At 40.5% G+C, this 25,518-nt stretch overlaps 1 protein-coding gene across 3 annotated transcripts in view; it reads left to right on the forward strand.

Moving 5' to 3' along the window:
* Positions 1-25,518, forward strand: part of LOC126175566 (folliculin) — a 162,279-nt gene that overhangs the window by 116,698 nt on the left and 20,063 nt on the right. For all 3 annotated transcript variants that reach the window (XM_049922423.1, XM_049922422.1, XM_049922424.1), the window contains 2 exons: positions 9,601-9,796; positions 19,398-19,500. In XM_049922423.1, coding sequence (XP_049778380.1) covers positions 9,601-9,796; positions 19,398-19,500 — 299 coding nt within the window. The remainder of the gene's footprint in view (positions 1-9,600; positions 9,797-19,397; positions 19,501-25,518) is intronic.

Genomic DNA, 25,518 nt, shown 5'->3' on the forward strand with positions numbered 1-25,518 from the left:
GTTCACGTCCACGCTGTCGCGGCATGCTACCAGTGTTAAAGACTGCGATGGAGCTCCGTATGCCACGGCAAACTGGCTGACACTGACGGCGGCGGTGCACAAATGCTGCGCAGCTAGCGCCATTCGACGGCCAACACCGCGGTTCCTGGTGTGTCCGCTGTGCCGTGCGTGTGATAGTTGCTTGTACAGCCCTCTCGCAGTGTCCGGAGCAAGTATGGTGGGTCTGACACACCGGTGTCAATGTGTTCTTTTTTCCATTTCCAGGAGTGTATAATGGTATGTAATGCTTCCAGACATACAAACTCTCTGCCTACCTGCACCTGCAAATCTCATCACCCACTAAGACAATGTTAATGTGATGAAACTTCATGGTGTCACCCTCCTTTACACAGAAGTAAAAGACTCATGATATCTTATGGCTTATGAATGAATACAAAAATTTGAAAATGGAGCTCTTCCTGTGTCTAGTATCTTGTATCCTGACTAATGATGGAGATTATGGAAATCACTGACCTCATCATGTGCTCCATATTTCTGGTGGATACTTCCTCTTCAGTGTGATTATAAACTGTCAGTTTTCTGCTCAGACTCAGTTCACTGTAAACACTACCCCAGTCTCATTTTTTCTGCAGAAAAATATTGTCTCCAATCATTACACATCTTTTTGCTCTCCAACTGTGCCAAATCCAAGATGAACATTAATGGGAGTTTGTATATTAAAGTTTTCACAGTAGTCAGTGCAATAAAATCAACTCTGGTTTCTTCACACAGTGACCACTGTGTGTTTTCTGACAAAGATTTTATTACATTTCTGGGTATAATTTGTTGTATACTGTTATAGGTGATGTCATTTAGAGTTTTCATTTGTTCCTTAAAGATAGAGTTACAGCAAACAGCATAAAAAAGGACAGCATGCACAATTTCTTGTATCCTCTTGCAGGTGGCATCATTGTCTATTTGTTTCTGAAAGACAGAGCTATATCAAGCAGTGGAGAGACAAAAAAAGACACCTTGTACAGCATGAAGAGTTATAATTATAATACAATTAGATTTCCGCATTGAAACATATGAGAAAGATGAGCTTCGCATACACTCCAGGAAACTGACAAATCTATAGGTATTACAATGAAATGGTATGGATAATAGAGCATCATTTGGAAGTCACAGGAATTGAACAGTGACACTTAGGTGGATACAAGTTACTATCACAGCACTTTAGGTATAATATAAGGAAAGGTGGTGTGGCCACAGACTTAAATGAATACTGCAGTTAACAGCTGTTTGAGAGTTGTACTTTTGTAACAGAACTGCAAAAATAGAAGTTTGCATTTCTGACAGTGTAAAGGTCGCCAACTGCAGATTTTTTAAACTTCATCAAGCAATTGGAGAGGGTGTTGTGACTCAGCAGATAAGAATCAACCAACAAATCCATTTCTTATATCTCTGGCAGTGATTTTTTAAAATGGGAAATGCAAGTTACATGGGTGCTGGAAGTCCACAGTGAACCAGAGGTCTCCCTATAACAAGGTTGGTAGGTCAGAAGAAGGCAAGGACATACCTTTTCCAATAGGACCATGCCTAGTAAAGCAATATGTCATTCAAACCAACCTTTGTGTTGGTAACAACTTATTTTTAGATGAGTTGTCTAAAGTAAACAGAAGTGGGTGCATGTTGCAATAGACATGTAGAGATGAAGTGGCTTGCACAGGATAGATTAGCATGGAGCACTGCATCACATCAATCTTCAGACTGCAGATCTCGACAACAAAGCAACAATAACAACTGTCCATTATGTATGTAAATATCGTGGTGAGTAATATTGGAATGTCGGCCTGTTATCTGATAACACACGTGGAAAGTGTGGAATTATAATATTTTAGTTTTAGCTATTTGCATATCCCATGGATCATAATTGCGATGTCATCATGATGGGAAATTTGTCAGTTTACAGCTACAGTATACAAATGACATGTATATTTCAGTATGGGTTCATTTAGTAAGCTTGAGAGTGTTACAGAGATGCTAATTCAATTCCAGTGGCAGGCAGTTGTAGAAAAGTGCCATACATTAAAATTTATATAAGCGCACATTGTAAGAAGAGTCAAACACATTTGATTTTCTCTAACAGTTATCTCGAACAATAATCAGGGTGGTAAATAAACTGTCAGTTGGCTTCTGTCTCAAGTTCTTTGGCTGACATTCGTTTGACAATTTTTCGGATGTCAAAGCATCACCATCCATTCCTGGTTGCGGACTGGAGTCGAGGTCTTGGCTGAAAATTATATGTACCTGTTGTGCCAACATCTGTGGACTATCCTGTGGTCATTAACACTCTAGTTCTCCCATTGTTACCTGCAATGGTCAGTACAGGAAACCAGGATCCATTTACTGTGAGACTTTTCTCTATCTTGTTGAAACTATTGTCATGTTTGTGGATCTCATGGCTTCTCTGAACAGATGGATGTAGTAGCTTTTCTTCAAAAGAAGAACTACTGTATCAACGAATTTTAGTATGTAGTCGGTCTTATACAGCACACACCCTTCCACAGCCGAGTTCTCCGTTTTAATACCACTCTCAAAGGTTATTATACATGTTATAGTTTACACTGACTTTTAGAATTTCGGTCATCATGCACCATTTTACACCATGAAACACTTTTTCTGGATAAGCATTTCATATGAATGTGTCTATATTTTTAGTATCTCGTGCCTCCATTATCAAATCCAATATAAGAAATACAGCCAATACATCTTTCCTAAACCCAACCTGATAATTGTATAACACATCTTCAGTTTTAACAATTATGAAGAGGAAACCTTGCTACTCACTGTAAAGATCAAACATTGAATTGCAGAAAGGCACAACAAAAAGTCTGTTAAACAAAGCTTTTCACCAAAGCCATCTTCAGGAAAGAAAGGAAACCCTACACACAATCACACAAGCATGCAGACCTCACACACTTATAACCACTATCTCAGGCTGCAGTGGCCACCTGCAACCACTGCTTTGAACTGAAGTAGCAGATTGGAGTGGGGCAGGAAGTGGGAGGGACAGCAGGCCACAGGTGGGGGGAGAGAAGCGTGCTGTCTGGCAGAGCAAGCAGTACTAGGAGGCAGCAGGACAAGGCTATCTGGCACAGCATCGGGAGGTTGTTGGGTAGGGGAAGAGGAAGCAGGTAGTAGAAAAGAAGAGAAGAGAGTGGAAAAGACTTGTGGGTATGTTGGCAGTAAGTGGTGCGTATTGAGGGTGGGGGGCCTAAGGTGTGGGGAGGTGATGGGACAGAGGGTGCAGAAACTGTTGGGTGGAGGGTGTTGGAACATTAGGTTATCATAAGTTGAGGCCAGGATAATTTCAGGAGGGAGAATATGTTGTCAGGATGACTCCCATCCGTGCAGTTCAGAAAAGCTGGTGTTGGAGGACAGGTTCAAGGTGGCCTGGGTTGTGAAACAGCCATTGATATCAACCATGTTTTGTTCAGCTGCATGTTGTGCCACAGGATGTTCTACTTTGCTCTTGGCCACAGTTTGGCAGTGGCCATTCATTCTGGTGGACAGCCAGTTAGTAGTCATACCAATATAAAAAGCTGTGCAATGATTGCAGCAGAGCTGGTATATGATGTGGCTGCTTTAACAAGTAGCCCGGCCTCTGATGGGGTAGGAGCTCATGACAGGACTATAATAGGAAATGCTGGGTGGATTGGGCAGGTCTTGCACCTGTGTCTTACACAGGGATATGACTCCTGTGACAAGGTATGGGATTTGGAGAGGCATAGGGATGGAATAGGATGTTGCAGAGGTTGGGTGGGCGACACAACAGCACATTTGGAGGAGTGTTAAGGACCTTGGATTGGATGTCCCTCATTTCAGGGCATAATGATAGGTAATCAAACCCCTGGCAAAGGATGTGGTTCATTTGTTCCAGTCCATGGTGGTATTGGGTGATGAAGGGTACACTCCTTTGTAGCTGGTTCGTGGGAGTGGTGGGAGGATTCGGGGTTGTGGGGATATGGCACAGAAAATTTGTTTGTGGACTAGTTCTGGGGGATAGTGCCCATTTTTGAAGGCCTTTGTAAGACCATCAGCATTCTGGGCAAGGAAGCTCTTGTCACTGCAGGTATGCTGTCATCGGGTGGGCAGGCTGTATGGAAAGGATTTTTTGGTGTGGAAGGGATGGCAGCTATCAAAATGCAGGTACTGTTGGTGAGTTTAATGTCAACAGAAGTGTGGATGAAGCCATCAGAGAGAAGGAGGTCCACTTTCATGTAGGTGACATGCTGAGTTAAGAAGGATCAGGTGAAATGGGTGGGAGTGAAGGTGTTAAGGTTGCGAAAGAATGAGGATAGCATGTCTTGTCCCCAAGTCCAAATCATAAAGATATCATCAGCAAACCTGAACCAGACCAGGGGTGTAGAGTTTTGTTAGACAAGGAAAGTTTTCTCTAGATGGCCCCCAAAGAGGTTGGCATAGGAGGGTGCCATGTGATTGCCCATGGTTGTGCCACGAATTTGTTTGTATACTTTCTCTTCAGTGGAGAAGTAGTTGTGTGTTAGGATAAAGTTAGTAAGGTGCATGAAGAATGAGGTAGTGGGTTTGGAGTATCAAGGACACTGGGAGCAGTAGTGTTCAGTAGTGGCAAGGCCATGGGCATGAGGGATGTTGGTGGATAGTGAAGTGGTGTCTACAGTAATGAGTAGGGATCCATGAGATAAAGGGATGAGGGTGGTGGAGAGTCAGTGAAGGAAGTGGTTAGTATCTTTGAAATGGGGGGGGGGCTAGATTTTGGGCAATTGGTTGGATGTGATTGAGGGCCGAAATTCATTCAGTGGAGTCACAATAACCATCTACAATGGGGCACCCAGGATTGTTAGGTTTGTGGATTTTGGGGAACAGGTAGAAGATGAGTGTATAGGGTGCCATAGGCGTGAGGAGGGAAATGGATTCGGGAGAGAGGCTCTGGGAGGGGCCCAAGGTTTCAGCAGGAAGTGGCAGTTATGTTAGACGTCTGGGATGGGATCATAGTAGCAGAGTTTATAGGTGGAGGAGTCATCCAATTGGCAGAGGCCTCTCACCAGATATTCACTGTGATTCAAAATGACATTGATCGAAACTTTGTCTGCAGGTAGGATGATTAGGTGAGGATCTATTTTGAGGCTGTGTATGACTGTCCTTTCTTCTGCTGGAAGGTTGTTGTTCTTAAGAAGGGACATGGGGAATAATGGTGAGGCCAAGTTGGAGGTAAGGTAATCTTGGAAGGTGACCAGGGGATGCTTAGCTGGGAGGGGAGGATCACAGTTTGATGGTGGTAAGAGCTGATATAGACAGGATTGAATGTTGAGATTAGGTTGGCCTCAGTTGGAGGGATTGATGGCAAAGAAGTGTTTCCATTTCAGGCAATAGGAGAAGAGAGTAAGTCTTCGACAAGTGCTCCACCTGTAAATTCTGTCAGAGTGATCCCATCCCTGAAGTCCAACATCATCTCCAATCTCTGCTTAAAGCCTTAGACCCTCCCCAGAACCTCTCCCCTACATCTATTTCTCACCACACCCTATGACCCCCCCCCCCAAACCAACCTTCTACATACCACCCAAAATCTTCAAATTTAACACTCCCAGATGCCTCATTGTAGCTAGTTATTGTGCCCCCACTGAAAGAATTTTGACCCTCATTGACTAACACCAGCTCCAACTGGTTGGGCAAAATTTATCCTCAAAGTTACCAACCACTTCCTTCACCGACTCTGCACAATCCCCAGACTGTTTCCTTCCTGTGTCTTACTCATCACTGTTGATTCACTTCCCTATACACCAACATACAAGGATGGTTTGAAAAATTCTTGGAACAGAATAGAAAAAAAGTACTTACATCACTGAAACTGTTTTTAGTTTTCAATGTAGTTTCCTTGTGGATTAATGCACTGGATCCATCAATGTTCCAGTGCCTTGATCCCATCTCAAAACTGAGTTTCCTCCAAGCCTGCAAAATAGTTGTCAATTCCAGCTCTCAATTCTTCGTTTGAAGTGAATCTTTGTCCACCAAGAAAAATTTTCAGTTTTGGGAAGAGATGGAAGTCTGATGGAGCCATGTCAGGTGAATAAGCCAGGTGTGGCAACAGTTCATACTTTAGTTTGTGTAATTTTGCCATAGCGATGGCACATGTGTGCGGGTGTGCATTGTCTTGATGGAAGATGACTTTCTTTCTTGCTAAACCTGGCCTTTTTTCACGTATCTTTTGTTGCAATTTGTCCAGGAGGTTAGCATAGTATTCTCCAGTAATTGTTTGCCCAGTGGGGAGATAATCTATAAACAGAATCCCTTTCACATCCCAGAACACTGATGCCATGACCTTTCCTGCCAAAGGAATTGTCTATGCCTTCTTTGGGGGCGGAGAATCAGCATGTTTCCACAGCTTTGACTGTTGTTTTGTCTCCGGGGCTTATTAGTGCACCCAAGTTTCATCTGTGGTCACAAACTGGTGCACAAAATATTGTTTGTTTCTCCTGAAATGGGCCAAACATTGGTCCGATATGTCCATTCTCATGCATTTTTGATCCAGCGTCAAGAGTTGTGGCACCCAATTCACAGATAATTTTTTTGTTTCTAATTCTTCAGTTAAAATTTGATATATCCTATCAGATGACATTTGGCAAGCGTGAGCAATTTCACGCACTTTCAATTGGTGATCCTCCATGACCATTTTGTGCACTTTTGCAATGGTTCTTGGAGTAGTGACACATCTTGGCTTACCACTGCACGGATCATCATCTGTGCTCTCCCAACCAAATTTAAATTCATTTGTCCAGTTGGCAACAGTTGAATATGAAGGAGCATAGTCCCCCAGTGTTGTATTCTGGAAATTGGCATGAATGTCCTTTGCTTTCATGCCTTTCTTTACAAAGTACTTAATCACTGCTCGAATCTCGATTTTTTCCATCTTTGCAAATCACTATGCAGGAACAACAACAGAGCCACATCACCACCACAGTTCTCTTCCAAGAGCACTGATGTGGCACTTGTTTACAGACAACAGTCCAATGAATTTCACGTGAACAACTTGTTTTGCTAGCGCTGACTTCTCTTGGTGATTCCGAGAACTTTTCAAACCACCCTAATGCCTCATGCACATGGTCTTGCTGCTATTGGACACTACCTCTACCAATGTCCTTTAGATTCCAAAACCTCTACCTCATTCCTCAACAACATTATTAACTTTACCCTAACACACTACTACTTTTCCTTTGAAGCAAAGGTGTACAAACAAATCCGTGGCAAAGCCATGGTCATTTGCTTGGCAACCTCTTGTTCCGACCTGTTTGTGGCCTATTTAGAGGAAACCTTCCTAGTCTACCAATACTCTTAACCCCTGGTCTGGCTCTGATTCACTGATGATATCTTTATGATCTGGACTCAGGGCCAAGACAATCTATCCTCATTCCTTCACAACTGCAACACTTTCTCTCCCATCCACATCACCTGGTCCTCCTTAACCCAGCATACCACCTTCCTGGAAGTTGACCTCCTCCTCTCTCACAGCTCCATCCACACCTCTGTCAATGTTAAACTCACAAACAGAACCTGCATTTTGATAGCTGCCATCCCTTCCACACCAAAAGATCCCTCCCATACAGCCTGGCCTCTCAGGAGCAGTGCACCTGCAGTGACAGAACTCCTTTTCCCAATATGCCGAGGGTTTCACAAAGGCCTACAGACAAGCACTATCCCCAGATCTAGACTGCAAACAGTTTTCCCACGCCTTATCCCCAAACACCCCTATCATCCCACCACCCCTAAGAATCAGCATCCCCTTCGTCATCCAATACCTCATCAGACAGAAGCAACTAAACAACACCCTTCGTTAGGGCTTTGATTATCCATCATCATTCCCTAAAATGAGAGACATTCTACCTAAGATTCATTTCTTAAAGTGGTGTTCTGCCACCCACCCAACCTCTATAACATCCTAGTTCATTCGTATGCCACTCTGAACCCCAGCCCCTTGCCACAGGGATCATATTCCTGTGGAAGACGCAGTTGCAAGACCTGCCCAATCCACCCGCCCAGCACTTCCTAATCCGGTACTGTCATAGACTTATCCTACCTCATCACAGGCCGGGCTACCTGTTAAAGCAGCCGTGTCATATACCATCTGTGCTGCAATAATTGCACAGCTTTTTATATTGGTTTGACTACCTACCAGCTGTCCACCAAAATGAATGGCCTCTGCCAGACTGTGGCCAAGAGCAAAGTGTACCACCCTGTGGCACTATATCCAGCTGAACAAATCATGCTTGATTTCAATGGCTACTTTTCTGGATGGTGCAGAAAGGAGTTACCCTTACATTCTACACTCCCGAAATTATTCTGGCCTCAACCTGCAATAACCAAATGTCCCACCCAACAGTTTCTGCCCCTCTGTCCTTTCAGTTACTCCCAATAGGTGTTCCCCACCCTTACTGTGCTCTGCTCTCTGTCAACACACCCAGCAGTCTTGTCCCCTCTCTGCTTTTCTTCTTTTCTGCTCCCCCCTTCCCCCCCCCCCCCCTTCCCCACAGCCTTCAGACTCTGCACCTGGCAGCCTTGTCCTGCTGTCTTCTAGTCCCTGCTCACTCTGCCAGTCAGTGCTCTTCTCTTATTCCACCCACACACTGCTATCCCTCCCTCTTCACTGCCCCACTTCCAAGTGCTGCTTTTGTTCAACACAACAGTTGCAGTCTGGCTAGAGCAGGCAGATATCATTCGTGTGTGCGTGTATGAATGTGTGTGCATTTTCCTTTCTTTTCTGATACAAGCTCTGGCCAAAAGCTCAGTGTGTAATAGTCTTTTCATTGTGTGTGTCTGCAACTGAATGTATCATCTTAACAGTGAGTAGCAATCTATCCTTTTCATAATTGTTGGTGTCCCAACCAGTACTTTCCATTGTTTATCTTCAGTTTTCTTTTGCATTATTCTGTATATTTTGTTAGCAACTTGAGTGCATGAGATATTAAGGTGACTGCCATAACCATATGAACTGCATTATGGATAAATCAGCGATATCTGAAAGTTTCAAACTACTACACAAGCAGGTAAAATGACCTTTCTTGAACTGCTAGTGGCTCACTAGATGTGAGTTATACTGACTCAAAACTGTTTTATAATTTTCTAAATGTATCAGCTCTCAAAAGAACTTTAAAATGAATGATGTTTCTTCATGGTAGCTAATGTTGTGAGGTTGAACACTTGGCTGTAAAGAAATAGTGTTTTATATGGTCAACTGAATTTGTTTGTATTGTCAAACTTTGTGATACCTTTATTTGTAACATTAATTTTGAAATGTCACTATAAAATCATATATACTGAAGCATTGTGAATACAGTCTTAAAGAAGTGTCACGTTCCATGTACACTGTCATATACCTTGTCTATGGAACAAAAAGTAGTATAATGAAAATAACTTCATATATCTCTAAAAATTAAAAGAACTGGGAAGAGAGAATTATTTCAAACAGGTGGTAGTGACATTGTAACTGACAGTTTCTTTATTGCACATATTTCCTTTTTGTTTCTATTTTGCATTACTACCTCCAGTGATAAAATGTTCGCTGTATGTGTGATACTTCTGCAGGTCCTTATACCGCAGACATGTTGCAGAGCTGTTCTTCACTCTGAGGAGTATTTGGATCCCACTCATTGCAATTTACTTGGCCTTGATTCATGGGTAGCAGCACCACAACCAAGTTATACTGTATTACGTGTGGACATTCTCCCAACGAACCCGCCTCAGTACAAGCTGACCTGGGGAGGGACTCTGCCAATGAAGTGTAAGTCCAATGGATATATTCACATTATTCTGTAAAAAAGAAAAAGTGTAATATTACATTGATATAAATTGCATATAATAAAGCTTAAAAGTTGATGCCTCTCTAATTTCAAAACAAGTTAAGCCATAGAAAACCAGCACTGAGATGTGGGCAGGATTGATATTGTTACTTAGTGTCTAGACACTAAAGGCCCCCATAAGTTAGCAAATGTGTTTGTCAAATTCGCCCTTGTCTAGCTGCAGATTTGTCAAACACACACTTACACATACAAACAAACTTTGTCAGTTTAACTTCACTTTGATGCAGATGTTGTTTGTGTTCATGAATATTCTGACAGTAGTGAGAATGGCCACATATGCAGGCAAAGTTGTTCTGGCTTTTTGCACTGTGTTTAAAGAAGAAGAAGAAGAAGAAGAAAACAAGACACTGATTTAGGGAATTGCTTAAAATGAGAGAGAGATTTACCAATGAAACTCTGTTAAAGGAAATATTACTCTCAGAACCTGATGATTACATCAAATTTCTTTGAATGGTCAATGAAACCTTTAATAGCTTGTTTACCAAATTCTCTCTTACCTTGCCATCGATGTGTCAGACAGCATGTACCAACAAAGCTTGTCAATTTAACCTTGGTTTTGAAGCAGACACTTCTCATGTACTCTGTATTTTCACATTAATGAGAATGGCTAGAAGTGCAGATGAAGAATATCTGGCATTGACTTTGGCACTGTGCTTAAAGAAGAATAAGTAAACAAGATACTGGCCTAGTGAATCGTTGAAGTGGATAGAGATAATATACACATGAAAACCTGTTAAAGGAATTGCTACACTCAGAACGTGATGATCACATCAACTTTCTGTGGATAAACAGTGAAACTTGTTTGAGTTACTTCACCCTCACACTACAAGAGAAGGCACAAGTATGCAAAAATATATTCTCTTCTACTTTGTTCTGTAATGACAGACAGTTTATCAAAATATCACATAGCACTCATTGTCTATGGAAGAACCAGTGAACTTAGATTTTTTTATTACTTCATTGCTCTCCCGCTTGTATGTTATGCATAGAGTATCAATTTCTTCTGAACCTCATCCTACACAAAACATTGTGTTCAGGAGAGAGAGAAAAAACAGAACATCTTGAATGACTAGGGTAGCATTTTCACATTCACAGGACATTTCTATTGGTATGTTATGCAGAAATGCTTAGCATTTGAATAATGTTGGCCCGTGGGTTCAGGGTCTACATCGATATCGTGGTGCAACATCAACCACTGGTAAAATGTGCCTGTGGCTCTCGTTGTTGCTCTAGACCAAGGCAATGAATCAGTGTGAATTGAGCAGATGTGGAGGATGCCTCAGAGACATTTGTGCGAACTGTACTGTCGAATCGGCGAACTTGAAATAGGGTGCATTACTGGCATGAGAGATTGTGATGCATCCATTTGGGAAACTGCTGCTCATGTCGGAGCAAGTGTTTCTGCAATGCAATTGGCGTGTGCAGAATGGTTCACGGAAAGCCGTAGAACATGATGAGATGGTTCAGGTTGCACCATCCAACCCCAACCCCCTCCCCCCTCTCCTACTCTTAGAAGATCGACACTTCATCTGAATGGCATCGCAAGACATATCGGCATCTTGCTCAGCTCTGGAGCAACAGTGGAACAGTGTAACATGTCGTACACTATCAGGGGTGACAGTCTGTCACTGTTTATTACAGCACTGGTTATGTGTGTGTCATCCACTTCTCTGCTTACCATTGACAGATGTGCAGAAACATGCTAGGTAGCATTGTATGTGTAACGACGTCGCTGTAAACAGATAGTGTTTTTGGATGAACCCAGGTTCTGTTTATGTGAAAATGATGGCCACATTTTGGTTCACCACAGACATAGGGAGCGGTATCACAGTGACTGCATTCACACAAGACATACAGCACCAACTCGAGGCCTTATGGTGTGGGGTACTATTGGGTACAACCACAAATCACAGTTGGTGTATGCACAGGGTGCTGTAACCCGTGTGACCTGTGTGAATGGTGTCCCGCAAGCCGTAGCCATACCGCTTCTGCACAACACCCCAGACACAATTTTTCAGCAAGTCAGTGCACAACCACATATTGATGTCACAGGATGTCAGTCTTTTGCCCTGACCTGCCACATCACCAGACATGTCACCAATTGAAAATGTATGGGATACAGTCAAATGATAGGTCCAGTGCTGTGACCCAATGGCAGGTGCCACAGATGAACTTTGGTACCACGTGGATGGCTATACCACATCACACTATTTGTGCCTCTCATGCATTATCATCGCGTGTTACCAGGGCCCATGGCGGACCCTCTACCTACTAGGCATGCTGAACTAGGGTGACTGAAATACTAATCATTTCTGCCGAACATACTAATGTATGTGTCCTGTGATTATGAATGCCGTATCTCTAGTCATTCAACATGATTTGTTTTTTATGAACATGAGTGTATGTGACTGGGAAAGATGTGTCACCATCACTATTTTGGTAATTCTCAGTGTTGTTTTGTTTTTATCCTTGATCATAGTTACCGTGGTTGTGGAAACTCATGATACGGTGAGATGAATTGTAATAAATGTATCTTTCACTAAACATATGCGGTGAAAAATTAACACAAACAAGGTCCACTACCTTGTCATACTTTTAGTTAGTCAAAATTTCTCTCAAAGATGATCTATGCTAGACATAAATGTCATCCAGCACTGTACACAGCCAGACATTTGGTAAAACAAACATTGTGAAAATTGACATATCGTTTGATAATGTATAGAATTCCTTAATAGAGGACTCAGAAACTGAAAATGAGATTATTGCAGCAAAAGCAGAAATACTGAGTCCTGTTTTCAAATGTTTCTTTACTAAGGAAAATGTTCCTTTACTAAGGAAGATACAAAAGTACAGCCCCAGTTTATTCCTCATGCCACCACAAAGATAACTGGTGATGTCTAATGTGAGCTTCTTGGAAGTAACATGTTCCACTTTTTTCCACCTAGGCCAATGAAAGATGTTTGTTAGAAGTGAAAATGTAGTTTGGACAGTTGTCAATTGTAGGATGTCACACTGTGCTAGCTCTCTTGCCAGCTCCAGACATTGGCGAAGTGCGATAGTGAATAAACCTCTCATACTGCTGTGGCTTAGCGCTTGTTCTTTGGACATCATGATTCGGCAGTGCCATGGAGGTCTAGGAGCAAAAAGATGTGTGCAAGAATGCAAATGGGGAAAACCAACTAAAGAATCAGTATTGGAACTGTCATTCCATCGACTTCTAATGTAAAAGCAAGACACATGTATGTAATAGTCTGTCATTAGCTACAAAGTAAGAGAGACCTGTTCACCCATCATTGTACATGAAAAACATTGAGCCTAAAATATCATTTTAACCATAATATGTAAAGATTTTGTAGATAAAACTGTGACATCTTCATAAGTCTTTTCATCAAAATAAACCATAAAGATGACAAAAACCTTATGAAAGATATCTTAGACCAGCTGGAAAAGGGCAGAATTGTATTTGACATCGTAGATGACATTGTTACGACAGTGCCGCAGTGATGTCTGGTTCTAAGAAATTTCTGGGCAAAATGCAATGATGGTTTATTCTTTGGAACTACAAAATAATTCTGCATTTTCTTTTCTTGAATTGGCATTATACTAAAAGACACCTAAAGGAGCCATGCCTATGGTCCTCAACTGTGTATCTGAGACTAGCTAGAGAGTCTGAATAGATTTATGTGCATCCCATCAGGAAGAGACTGTAAAGATTTCGTAACTGCTGTGATTCTGGGACCAAACTATTACCTCTGTGGGCAGAATTCATAAAGGGCTCCAAAGTCCTTCAATGAACTTCAACTATTCTGCACTAGATCTGAAAACTATATGTGACAAATTATGTGAAGAAAGACAGGGCGTTAGCGGCCAAGCCTCTTCAGGAAGAATCAGACCTGTACAAGGAATAGGGTGTCTTCGTTGTGAGGCTTGAGAGTTGAATAAAGTTGGATAAAGATTTTATGTTCGTGGTGGATGAACACACTACTAATACCACTGTAGCACTGCTGTTATCACTGAGATTTAGATACTAATGAAGACATTCTAATTGTTCGAGTAGATAAAATTTTGGACTTATTAAAACCAGGAAGATACAGAAAATTCAAGGAAGATCTCACCACTTCTCTTCTTAGTATAACGAATAAGCTAATGAAGGCCTCTTAAGTTTTTCCCATCGACAAGATGGGTCTTATCAGATCAGAAGCATTGGTACCAAGATTGTACGGCATACAAAAAATTCACAAACAGGCCATTTCACTGAGACCTGTTGTTAGTGCCATTGATTGTCTGACCTGTCGGATTACCAGACACTTAGCCACTCTCCTGTAGCCATTTATAGGAAAAATTGACACACATTAAAGATTCTGGTAATTTTACTGAAAATTAAAATCCTTCAGGCTGAGTTGAAGTAATATTACGGTCAGTTTTTATGTTGTTTCTGTATTTACAACAGTTCCTGTAAATGAGGTGATGTCACAGTTCGAAAGTATTATTGCAATGGGTATGACAGATCTGTTAATGTTGTCTCATGCTGACTTCCTTTCACTGGGACAACAAATTTATGAGCAAAGTGATGGTGTGCCTACGGGGAACCTACTTATTGCAGTTTAATGAATTTTTATGTGGAAAAATATGAAGCAGCATCCCTTCAGATGGCAAAGAAGGAACCCTTATGTTGCCTTTTCATGGATGATACTTTCATTATGTGGACTCAAAGAGAAAAAGAACTATCTGAATTTCTTAAGTTTCTGAATAATATTAATTCTAATGTAAATTTCACTATGGAAAAGAGAAAGAAGATCAGATTTCATTTTTAGATGTATAGGTACGTAGAAAACCTGATGGAACTTTGGAGCATAAAGTCTACAGAAAGCCCACTCATACTGATTGATACTTGCACAGAAATTCCAATCGCCATCCCAGACAGAAAAGAGGAGTGATTAGAACATTGGTGGACTAGGCTAGAAGAATCTGTGAACCACAATACTTGGAGGATGAGCTCAATAATTTAAGAATGGCCTTCAGAAGAAAAGGCTACCCTGACAAAGAGATAAATAGGGCATCTACATCCTAAAAAGTGTAGAACTTCTAATGAAAAAAGAACCAAATAAAGGGAAAATTTTCCTTCCATTTGTAAAACCTGTCACAGATCACATCAGTAAAGTACTTAGAACATATGGTACTGATACCATGTTTAACCCAACGTAAAAGGTGCATGAATATTTGAACACTGCAAAGGACCTACGCCTGCTGCTTGCTACCGCAGGAGTATATAAAATCTCTTGCACTTGGCGGCCAAGTGTACATAGGAATTACAAAAAGAAGCATTAACACCAGCCTTAAGGAATGTAAGCAATTATTGTCTGGGCAAGACATAAATCAACAGTAGCAGATCATGCACTAGGACTGGAAACCACCAAATTCGTTTCTCTGACACTGTGTTTTTAGCAGGATCTAATAGTTACTATGCTTCGTTGTACACAGAGGCTGTAGAAATTCAAAATCGCAAAAAAAAAATTCAAGAGAAAAGAAGAAGAAGGACTGCAATTAGACAAGTTGTGGGCCTTTCTGCTAAATAAAACAAACAGCACAACTCTTTACCATTTCAACCTTTGTAGTATATGTCGGTGTGACTCCATGGTTTTAGACAAGAGTCTGATGATGTCATGAACCATTTGTTGCTTGGATACAGATAAGCAGTTGCGCTTGCTGAGCTTGTTTGAGTTTATAACTGCTTTCTCAGTTGTTAAAGCCTCTGATGATATCTCAAGCATTGAAAGATGAGACAATAAGTAGAGAGTTATGCCGTATCCTTTCACCTTATGCCCATAAGGCAAATATCAGCAATAAAAGTATGCAAACACTGGTGATGACAGCCTACATTTGTTAGTCTGTTATCTGCAATTGATTGACCTCCTCCATGCCAACCATCATGGATTCTGTAAAGGGGAGGAGGGTAGACAGTAATAAGAAATCAAACTTACATGTTTCTTACAAGAAAAATGCAATCAAGCGGATGCAGTTTAGTTTTTGACTTCTGTAAATTATTTAATGTATTTATTAACAAAAGTATCATTACATGGGGCGTCAAACTAAATTTCTGACTGAATTGAGAATTTCATAGTAGGAAGAATGAGTGCATGTTAGAATCACCAATAGATTTAGATGTAACTTCAGGTTAGTCCCAGAGAAATGTGTTGAGACCCTTGTTGTGCATATTGTATGTTAATGACATGGCAGGCAGTATTAATAATAGCCTCAGACCTTTTCCGCACAGCTGTACAAACATCAAATCGGGTCTTGACAACATTTCAAAGTGTTGCAAAAATCAGCAACTTGTTCAAATGTTCAAAAACTTAAAATGGCACACTTCCCAAAATACAGAAAAGTGGTAGTCTTTGACTACAAACAACATCAATCAGTCACAATTGGAATCAGACAACTCATACAAATGCCTGAATGTAACAATTTTAGTAAGTGTTATTCATCCTACTACATCTTGATAGGAGAACTTCATACCAAATTTTAGGTTATGTCCATCCAGCCCATGTGGCATAGAACCATATCTTATAATATTTCTACCCTTTTGTTACCCTGTTTAATCACAAGGTTTTGACTTTTTCCCCGATGCTGAAAAAACTGCAACAACATTGGAGTGACTCTCTCTCTCTCTCTCTCTCTCTCTCTCTCTCTCTCTCTCTCTCTCTCTGTCTCTGTCTCTCTCTGTCCCCCCTCTCTCTTCTGGCAAATGTTTCTTAATTTAAGGTATTAACTAATTGACAAAACTGGTAGGTGATACTCTAAATTGGATAATATCATTGTATAAATGTTTATTGCCTATCACTATTTGGAATTGTAATTTTACCTTCATTTTGACTTAAGCATAAGGGCATTAACTCATCTCACAACTGGAATAGATCAAGGAATTTGTAACACATTACCTATAAGTAATGCCCCCAATGCATTATGGATGCACTGGCTTATGGTAGTTCCTATATGCGAATGGGTACATCTGAAGATGAGGCTAATGGCCTTGAAATTGATCATTGAGATAGTTCAATTGTAGTCTGAGGCAAATTCATTTTTACTCTCAAGGCAAGTTTCCTTTTGATTACAGTTTTCATTTTTGTTCCTGTGTAGTGTCTGAATATATTTAAGATGTAGCACAAGACCTCCCAAGTTTTTATGTTGAAAAATATACATTTACCTAGAGACAATAAATAATAATTTATTGCAGAAAATTTTGAGTTTTTGGTGTACATTCTACATTTTAAATTGTTTGACAAACTGATTTTAACAGGTAAATTGTACTGTGTTCCTCTTTTCCTGCAGTAACATAACTTTAACATTAAGGTTGCCTGTTACCACAAAAATGAAGAAAAGAAATGTAACCACGTTACAGTTAGGTGAAATCAAGTTCCTAAGAAGTAGGATAGGACTAACAAGGAGAGACAGGATGAGAAATGAAAGAGTAAGAGAAACTGTGAAAAAGGAATTCTTGCAAAGCAGAAAAGAAAAATCAAAGCTAACATGGTATGGACACTTTAAGAGAATGGTAAACAAGAGCATTCCCAAGAAGATACATGAGATGGTGATTCAAGAGAAACAATCAAGAGGGAGATCAAGGGACAGAAGACTGAAAGGTATGGAGGAGTGTGACAGAAAAAGAGACAAGGATTGAACCAGAGTGAAAACAGAAAGATGATGGGAAAAGAGACAAGGATTGAACTAGAGTGAACACAGAAAGATGATGGGAAAACAGGACTAGATGGCAAGGCTTATGTACCAAACAAACCCAGCCTGGCCCTGGAAACTGTTCAAGATGCTGATAATGATGTTACCACAGAGCACAATAACTAACAATTTTTTATGGTAAAACCATAATAATATTTAAGCATCAGCTCACTGGATTTTTGCAACAATGCACAAGTTTAGGTGGTTTGGCGAGTGAAATTGAAAGTTTGGTGACTTCTTGGTGGAACAGATAACCAAAAACTTCCTGATTTAAAATTACTCTTGCATAGAACACTTAACATTCACTCAAGACAATGTTAGTCTGTTTTATTAATTTATTCATACATAGCAAAATAACAAAGTTTGAGGGAGGGCGGGCTTAGCGTTAGGCAAAAAGTGGGTTTGCAGATGTGAAGAGGGGCAAAGCAAAATCTTGTGCTGCCCTAGTTATGCCTTTGAACATGAGTCATCATTTCTCTATACTCACTACCACATTATCCAAAATATGCTCATAGCAGATACTGAGATACTGAATGTGTATGCTAATTTATATATTTAAAAAAGAAGGGGGGGGGGGGTTCTGTAATCTTTTGTGCTTGGCGTTTTTGACAATACCTAACAACAGAAGTCACTTACTTTCATTCGTAGTTTTTATTTCCACATGAAACGCTTCCAGTAGAGTAGTCTGATTATTGATTGGCATTCCAGTTTTAGAAGTCCACATTGCTTTCATGCCTTCTAGATGTTACATGGTTATACTCAAGCCAGAACACACTGTGATGAGGAGTGACGTGATCATCTTGAAGATAACAGTGATCCAGTGTAAGACAATATGTAGAAACCAAAACGGTCTCTCATTGCAAATATTTGTTTTATACAGTAACTGGTTTCAATCATAATGATCATCATTAGATTTAACTGTCTCATTGAAGTTCATAAAAGAGGCAAATAAAGTCTGTAGTCATGATTGGCATTGTCACATACTATAAAAACATGATAAAATTTTAATAGCCACTCATGGCTTGTGATGTCGGACTGTTGTTAACACCCTTTATGCATATAATTATGGATTTGGCAAACAAAAAGAGTGAGCAGTATGTCTTACATACAGAATTGCAATAAATTCAACAAATAATCTCTGTGGATGTAATGTGTAAGGAATGCTTCTGTATGTTGTGGATTGAAACAATTAGGCAGGAGAAGTTTGTTACTTGCTGAACTACATACTATACAGGTGTATAAAATTTCAATGTTATTTTGAGATTTAACAACATTATGAGATTGGGCAGTAGTTGAAAAAATCGCACAGCAATTCCTAGTCTCTGTTGAGTAATAATTAATAATACCCAGTCATGCTTCAGCGTTGGGAAAGAGAGTAGCCGTCTGTATGTGTGTTCTCTCAGAAATAATGCAAGCTCTAAAGCTGAGTTACAGTCAACACCCTGTTGATGTGCCCATATACTGCTCAATGCTTGTTTTATATGGTGAGTAGTTGTGTTATCTGATACCATTAGTTATTTATTTTATATGCCTATAAATCTAGTGTTGTACTGAGTACAACAGACATTGGACCAGTCCTTTAATACTACAAACATTTCTTATACTGAATATAATGTATAACAATAATGAAAATTCCTGGATGGAGCAATACATAAATTAAGGAAAAGCAACCAGTCATCTATAGCGGACTGATGCATGGAGCATAGAGACAACAAGAAATAATATTAAATATGTTACATAACATTTTGTTAGGGAGAACATTATCTCTAATTATACTTTTCATTTATACAGGCCCAACTGTGCTCATAAAAATTGAAAAGGCCCTGGAAAATACAAAACTAAGTGATACTGTTGTCCAGTATCAGCTAACAGCCTTGAAGGAGGAATGGCTGAAGTAAGTTATTAGAAAATTTTTACATTTCTGTTATAGACTCTTTCTGAATCAAATCCACAGTTTGTTCCTAGCAATTGCATAAGAGACAATCCAGACAGAAATTTATCTGTTGTCAGCATTTGGTCTTGACTGATTTTGTTCTTTTTGTAATTTCCTACTTAATTTTATTTTGTCAATCTCTATAATGGTTATACAATGTCCCAGCATAGATAGAGGGGATAGTCAAATAAACAGAGGAGACATCATCCTATTGAAGCTCCTGCCACTGGTGTGAGTACAATGTTAGAAATTCATCTGTATCAAAGCCACATGATCCTACTCTAATACTCATACATCTCTAAGTCTACAACTACTCACCACAAGCCATCTCATCATGTGCAGTGGAGAGTATTCTGTTTACAACTGTCACTGCGAAGGAAGGGTGTGAAGGAAGGATTGTTGGTAAGAATCCATGTGAGCTCAATACTCTGTTTTCTCGATATGGTCTTTTCTCGAGATATGTTGCTACATGAAACTTCCTGGCAGATTAAAACTGTGTGCTGGACTGATACTCGAACTCAGGACCTTTGCCTTTCACGACCCACCCTCATTCCACTGCAGAGTGAAAATCTCACTCATGTTGCTACATGGTCTGGTGCATCTAGTTTGGTGCAGTGGTTAGAGTCACTGGCTAGCATGCTGCAGATCACTGGTTCAAACCTGACCATCAGCATTATTTTTATATTTCATATTTATCATTTCTGGAAGATTCTTGAAGCCTCATATGTTTGTAATGTTTGTATATTCTTGAATATTCAATGTTTGTATACATACCAGTGTTCTAGAATATTTTATGTTTGTATAAATATGTGCACTTTTTGTCCATGAGGTCAGTTATGTAATGACCTTACATTGGTGTCAGTAATAAAAGTGCTTTCAGTTCTAATCATTCTATTTCTCTGACAACTCGGCTCTCAGATTTGGACTTGATTGTGGTTCTGACCTGACATTGTTTTGTGGAGATGCAGAATACTTCTTAACACCTATGTGATCATGGCTCCAGTTAGGCAACATAAGAGCCATTGCAAACAGTACATCATTCTTAAGATGCATATATTGAGGAGCAGATGGATACAAAAGCAGCAGTAAGTCAGCTGAAAAACCAGTGTCCATCAGCATTTTCCAGAGATGGTGGTCAGGAGCCAATGAAATGGCTGAAAGGATTTGACCAAGTCACAAAATACAGCAAATGAAATGGCATGGTGGATATGGCAGATGTGTACTTCTACTTGGATGGCACAGCCTGGCACAGGTTTGAGAAAAATGAAAAGAAGCTCAGTGGCAGGGATAAATTCCAGGCTGATTTGAAGAAAACATTTGGCAGCAGTTCACAGCAAGTCCACTTTTCAGAAGAACAATTGAAGACCAGGGCTCTGTCATGGAATGACACAATCATACATACAGAAGGTTTTGGCCCAATGCCACATCATGGATTTTCACATGACAGAATCTGACAAAATCTCGTAGTTGATAAAAAGAGTCACAGAAGTCATGTACCAAGGTCTTTTGGCAAATATGTCACAACAACAGAGGAAGTCATCAAGTGGTGCCAGCAAAGGCAACACAAAAAAAGTCAGACAAAAAAGGTATGACCGACTTGTGAATATGGTCCTTATAGCAGATGTGGAAGACCACCATGAGCTCACCTTTTTTATATGCCAGATAGTAATAGCAGAGATACAGCACTGTAAGCAAACAGACATGTCAGACCGAGTACACAAGAGATAGCAGCATCGAATGTCGACCTGATGCATCAGGAGGTGACAGAGAGTGTTGAAGAAGAGATTTAGTATTGATCTTTGCCACCAAACTACACTACCGGTAGAAAATGCCATGAAGAATGGACTTTGCCAACTCAGACTTCCACCACTGCCACGAAAACAACAATCCGGCATCTGAAACTTCCTGGCAGATTAAAACTGTGTGCCCGACCGAGATTCAAACTTGGGACCTTTGCCTTCTGCGGGCAAGTGCTCTACCGTCTTAGCTACCGAAGCACGACTCACACCCGGTACTCACAGCTTTACTTCTGCCAGTACCTCGTCTCCTACCTTCCAAACTTTACAGAAGCTCTCCTGCGAAGGTCCCGAGTTCGAGTCTCGGTCGGGCACACAGTTTTAATCTGCCAGGAAGTTTCATATTAGCGCACACTCCGCTGCAGAGTGAAAATCTCATTCTGGAATCCGGCATCTGACCAGTGCAGGTACTACCATCTCCTTCTCCAAATAAAGTGCCCTACAAAAGAACAGACAGTTGTCCACTAATGCAGAGAAAGAAGATAAGTGTTCAATAACTGTCATGCCATAAGACGCCAATCATCACAATAATCCTATTCACGCCAGTCAGTTGCATCCAATTGTAGTCCACTTGTGGGCTGAAGCTCACCACAGTGCTTTCTTAGCAGTCGTATAATCATACAAGATTGGGTCTTTCTGCCAATTTATGCATAATATATTACATTTGTTTATGTTGAGGGTAATGAACAACCTCAAGGAGCTGCAGGTGCTATCCACTGGGTTATATTTGTATATAGTGAATATTAATGGTACTACAATGCTCCATCAGGGTACACCTTCAGTTTCTTGTGAGTTTGAAGATTTTCAACCATTAAAAATGATATTCTGTGTTCTGTCTGGTAAGAGCTTTTTTTATTTTGTAGGCGACAGTGAGAAACTGCATTGAATGCCTTTTTGGAAGGCATGGAACATGGCATCAGCCTGTGTTCTGGTATCTACTGCCTTCTGGGTCTTACACAATCATTATTTGTGGGATCCATGTTGATTCCTACAGAGGAGATGTTCTGTCTCCAAAAAGGTCATAATATGTGAGAATAAAATGTGTGCTAAAATTCTACAAGCATCTGATGTCAGTGATATAAGCCTGTAGTTTTGTGCATCTGTTCAGTGATCCTTCTTGAAAACAGGAATGACCTGCACTTTTTTCCAATCTGTAGGACCTTTTGTTGCTGCAGTGACCTTCGATAGAATGCTATCAGAAGAGATGTACGTTCTTGTGCATATTCTCTGTAGGGCATCTTCTCTTTTGAGTGATTTTACTTGGGATTCTGTTTTGTGGTTACTTATTTAGACATCTGCTGATTTGATGTTCATGCTACAAATGAAAGAGGGAACCATGGTATTGTCGTCATCAGTGAGGAAATTTAAGATCCCCCATTTTGATGCATTTATGGTCACTAAGTGTCTAGACAGATGGCTTTCATCCATTAACTGATGTAAAATTAGACCAAAACTTTTTAGGATTTACTGTCAGATGGGTATCATTTTACTTTTGAAACCTTCATATGTGGCTGCCCTTATGCTAATTTTTGCTTTGTTTATATTTTATTTGTTGACAAGGTTTTGGCAGCATGTAAACCTGCAGTAAATTTCTCTTTGCTTTCAGAGATGCTTTCTAAGATGGCTGTTGAACTGTGGTGTGTCTTTCCTGTTCCTCAAAATTTTGCATGGTACATACCTGTTTAAGGCATATTGTCCAATACTTTTTCTCAGCATTTTCAGTCACTGACAGGAATGTTTTATGTTGACTGCTCATGTAATGTAAAGTGTATTTCTTGTTGCACTTATTGATCACAGCACCTTTCTTTACACCCCTGTTTACACATGAGGTTAGTGATTCATTGTGGTTGCTGATTCGCTGCTCTGTGTTAAATGAGTCGAGAAGTTTGGACCTGTTTGTAACCAGGAGATAATTTTTAGATAAGGCATTCAGAACAATTTACATGATTCCATGCCCCCACTACCAGCCCTTCACTATAGTCTCCAGTGTACAGCTGTTGACATCTCCGCCTAATACAATAATGTGACCAGTAAAGGATCCACTGCTGCTCTGGAGGCAGGGAGTCTATTCAAAGTTTCTGATTACCATTAACACTTAATCTTTACCCAAATTATTCCACATTCATATTCTATACTAACCTCACTAGGTAGTGTTGTTTTGTTTATGCCTATAAATTTTCTCCACCACTGGCATTTAGTCTAGCTTTGTTATCTATATTTGAATTATAATTTAGAATTTTGTTGCTTTCAACATTCGGTTTCAGCCAGATTTCTGTCTCTGGTCTATAGGGTATTATTACCATTTATAAAGAGCCCAAGCTCTGGGAGATATTCAAGGACACTCCTGCAGTTAACTAATACTGTATTGATATTGTCTTTCTCCTGCAGCCATGTTTTAACTTTTTAGTTCTGCAGAATGGCCAAGAGGACATGCGATGCTGACTGGCCATTGTGTCATCCTCTGGCATACAGCACCATTTGGATGCAGTGTAAAGGGGTGCGAGACCAGCCCACTGCTCTCTCAACTGTTGTTGGCTTTTCAAACCTTGGAGCCACTACTTCTCATTCAAGTAGCTCCTTAGTTCACTTCACAAGGCTGACTGGACCTCTTTCAATCCATCCATTAAAAAAAATGGTACCAGGAATTGAACCTTGTCCTCCATATGGCAGTCAGACATATTACCCACTCAACTCCATAGGTGGTAACATATGTTACTCTTAATTGGGCTGATATTCTTCTCTCCCTGAAACCAGAACTCCTATTATTGGGTCTTTGCAGGGATTTATCTACCCTAAAAAACCTGCATGAGCATACTACACATATTCTGTACACTTGTAGATAATTCCTTTGTCTGGTGCACACTTGACCTATTGTGTTCCTACAATCCTTGACAGTGGATGTCAAAAAATCTGCATCCAAGATTGTCACAAACTTGTCTGAGCCTTTGGCTGAAGGCCATTTAAAGGACTGCAATAACCTCAGGGAACAATGCTGCAAAATGGTAGCTGAGCTCCAATCCACGTATGAGGCTATCTGTTTTCACCAATGCAGTCAGCCACTTGTATAAGCTGAACATGGCCCCTGAGAAAGCTGGCGGCAGATATCAGTCACGCCAACATGAGACAGAATTTGCAGCCGGCTGCATCCAGTGTGCTAAATACCCATTGTTAGGTTTTCCTGCATGTCCCAGATGAGACTCCCTAGCAAGCGTATGGAGTGGACACTGGTTTTTCTTTGAGGCCTGCCTGCTAGTTTGCTAATGTTGGAGTTCCTAGTGGCCAGCAAAACCACCATATGTGCTTGTTCAGACCTCTCAGGAAGAATAGCCCCAGTCCCAACAGATCCTGTGTTGTCTCAGATGTACTTTCAGATGTGGCAAAAACTCAGTCCTGTTTTTGAAGTGTAATGAGTCAGCCACGTGGCCAGTGCCAACTTTTGCCTTTCACCCAGAGATTTACATCTGGCCACCATTCGCCATTCACACTCAGGGAAATGTCAACTGACCGCAGTGGAAAGAAATTGCTGCAACATCAGGCACTATAGGCACCAGAGATACTACAGCTTTTGCTTCAGTTGTCTCAACACCACTGTGCACATGGCAGAAGCCTGAAGCTTAACCTGCATTCATCAATGCAACAAAACATGTAACACTAAAGCAGCCAGTCACTAGATGCCATCTAAGTACTGCTGCTACAATGCATCTGTCTGTCACTACACTCTCATATCACACAATACAACTGCTCTACATCTTCATCGTTACTCTGCGGTTCACAATAAGAGCCAGGCAGAGGGTTCATCAAATCACCTTAAGCTACTCTTCAACAGCATGTGGGAAAACCAAACACAAATCTTTCAGTGTGAGCTGTCATTTCTCTTTATTACAGTGATCATTCCTCTGTATGTAGGTGAGTGCCAACAAAATATTTTCGCACTCTGAGGGGAAAGTAGCTGATTGAAATTTCGAGAGAAAAAATACCTTTGTTTTAATGATTGCCATCCCAGTTTGCATCTGATATCCATGGCATTCCCTCTCCTAATTCACTCTAAAATATGTAAACACATAATAAAAGTTAATAGCCATGCTGACATGATGCAAACACCTGAATTTAACACTTTAACTGCCAATGCCATCAATTGATGGGACCTTAAAATTTCAGTAACTGCTGATCATGTCATTTCTCC

The sequence above is a fragment of the Schistocerca cancellata genome, chromosome 3 (assembly GCF_023864275.1).
Source record: "Schistocerca cancellata isolate TAMUIC-IGC-003103 chromosome 3, iqSchCanc2.1, whole genome shotgun sequence".
NCBI lineage: Eukaryota > Metazoa > Arthropoda > Insecta > Orthoptera > Acrididae > Schistocerca > Schistocerca cancellata.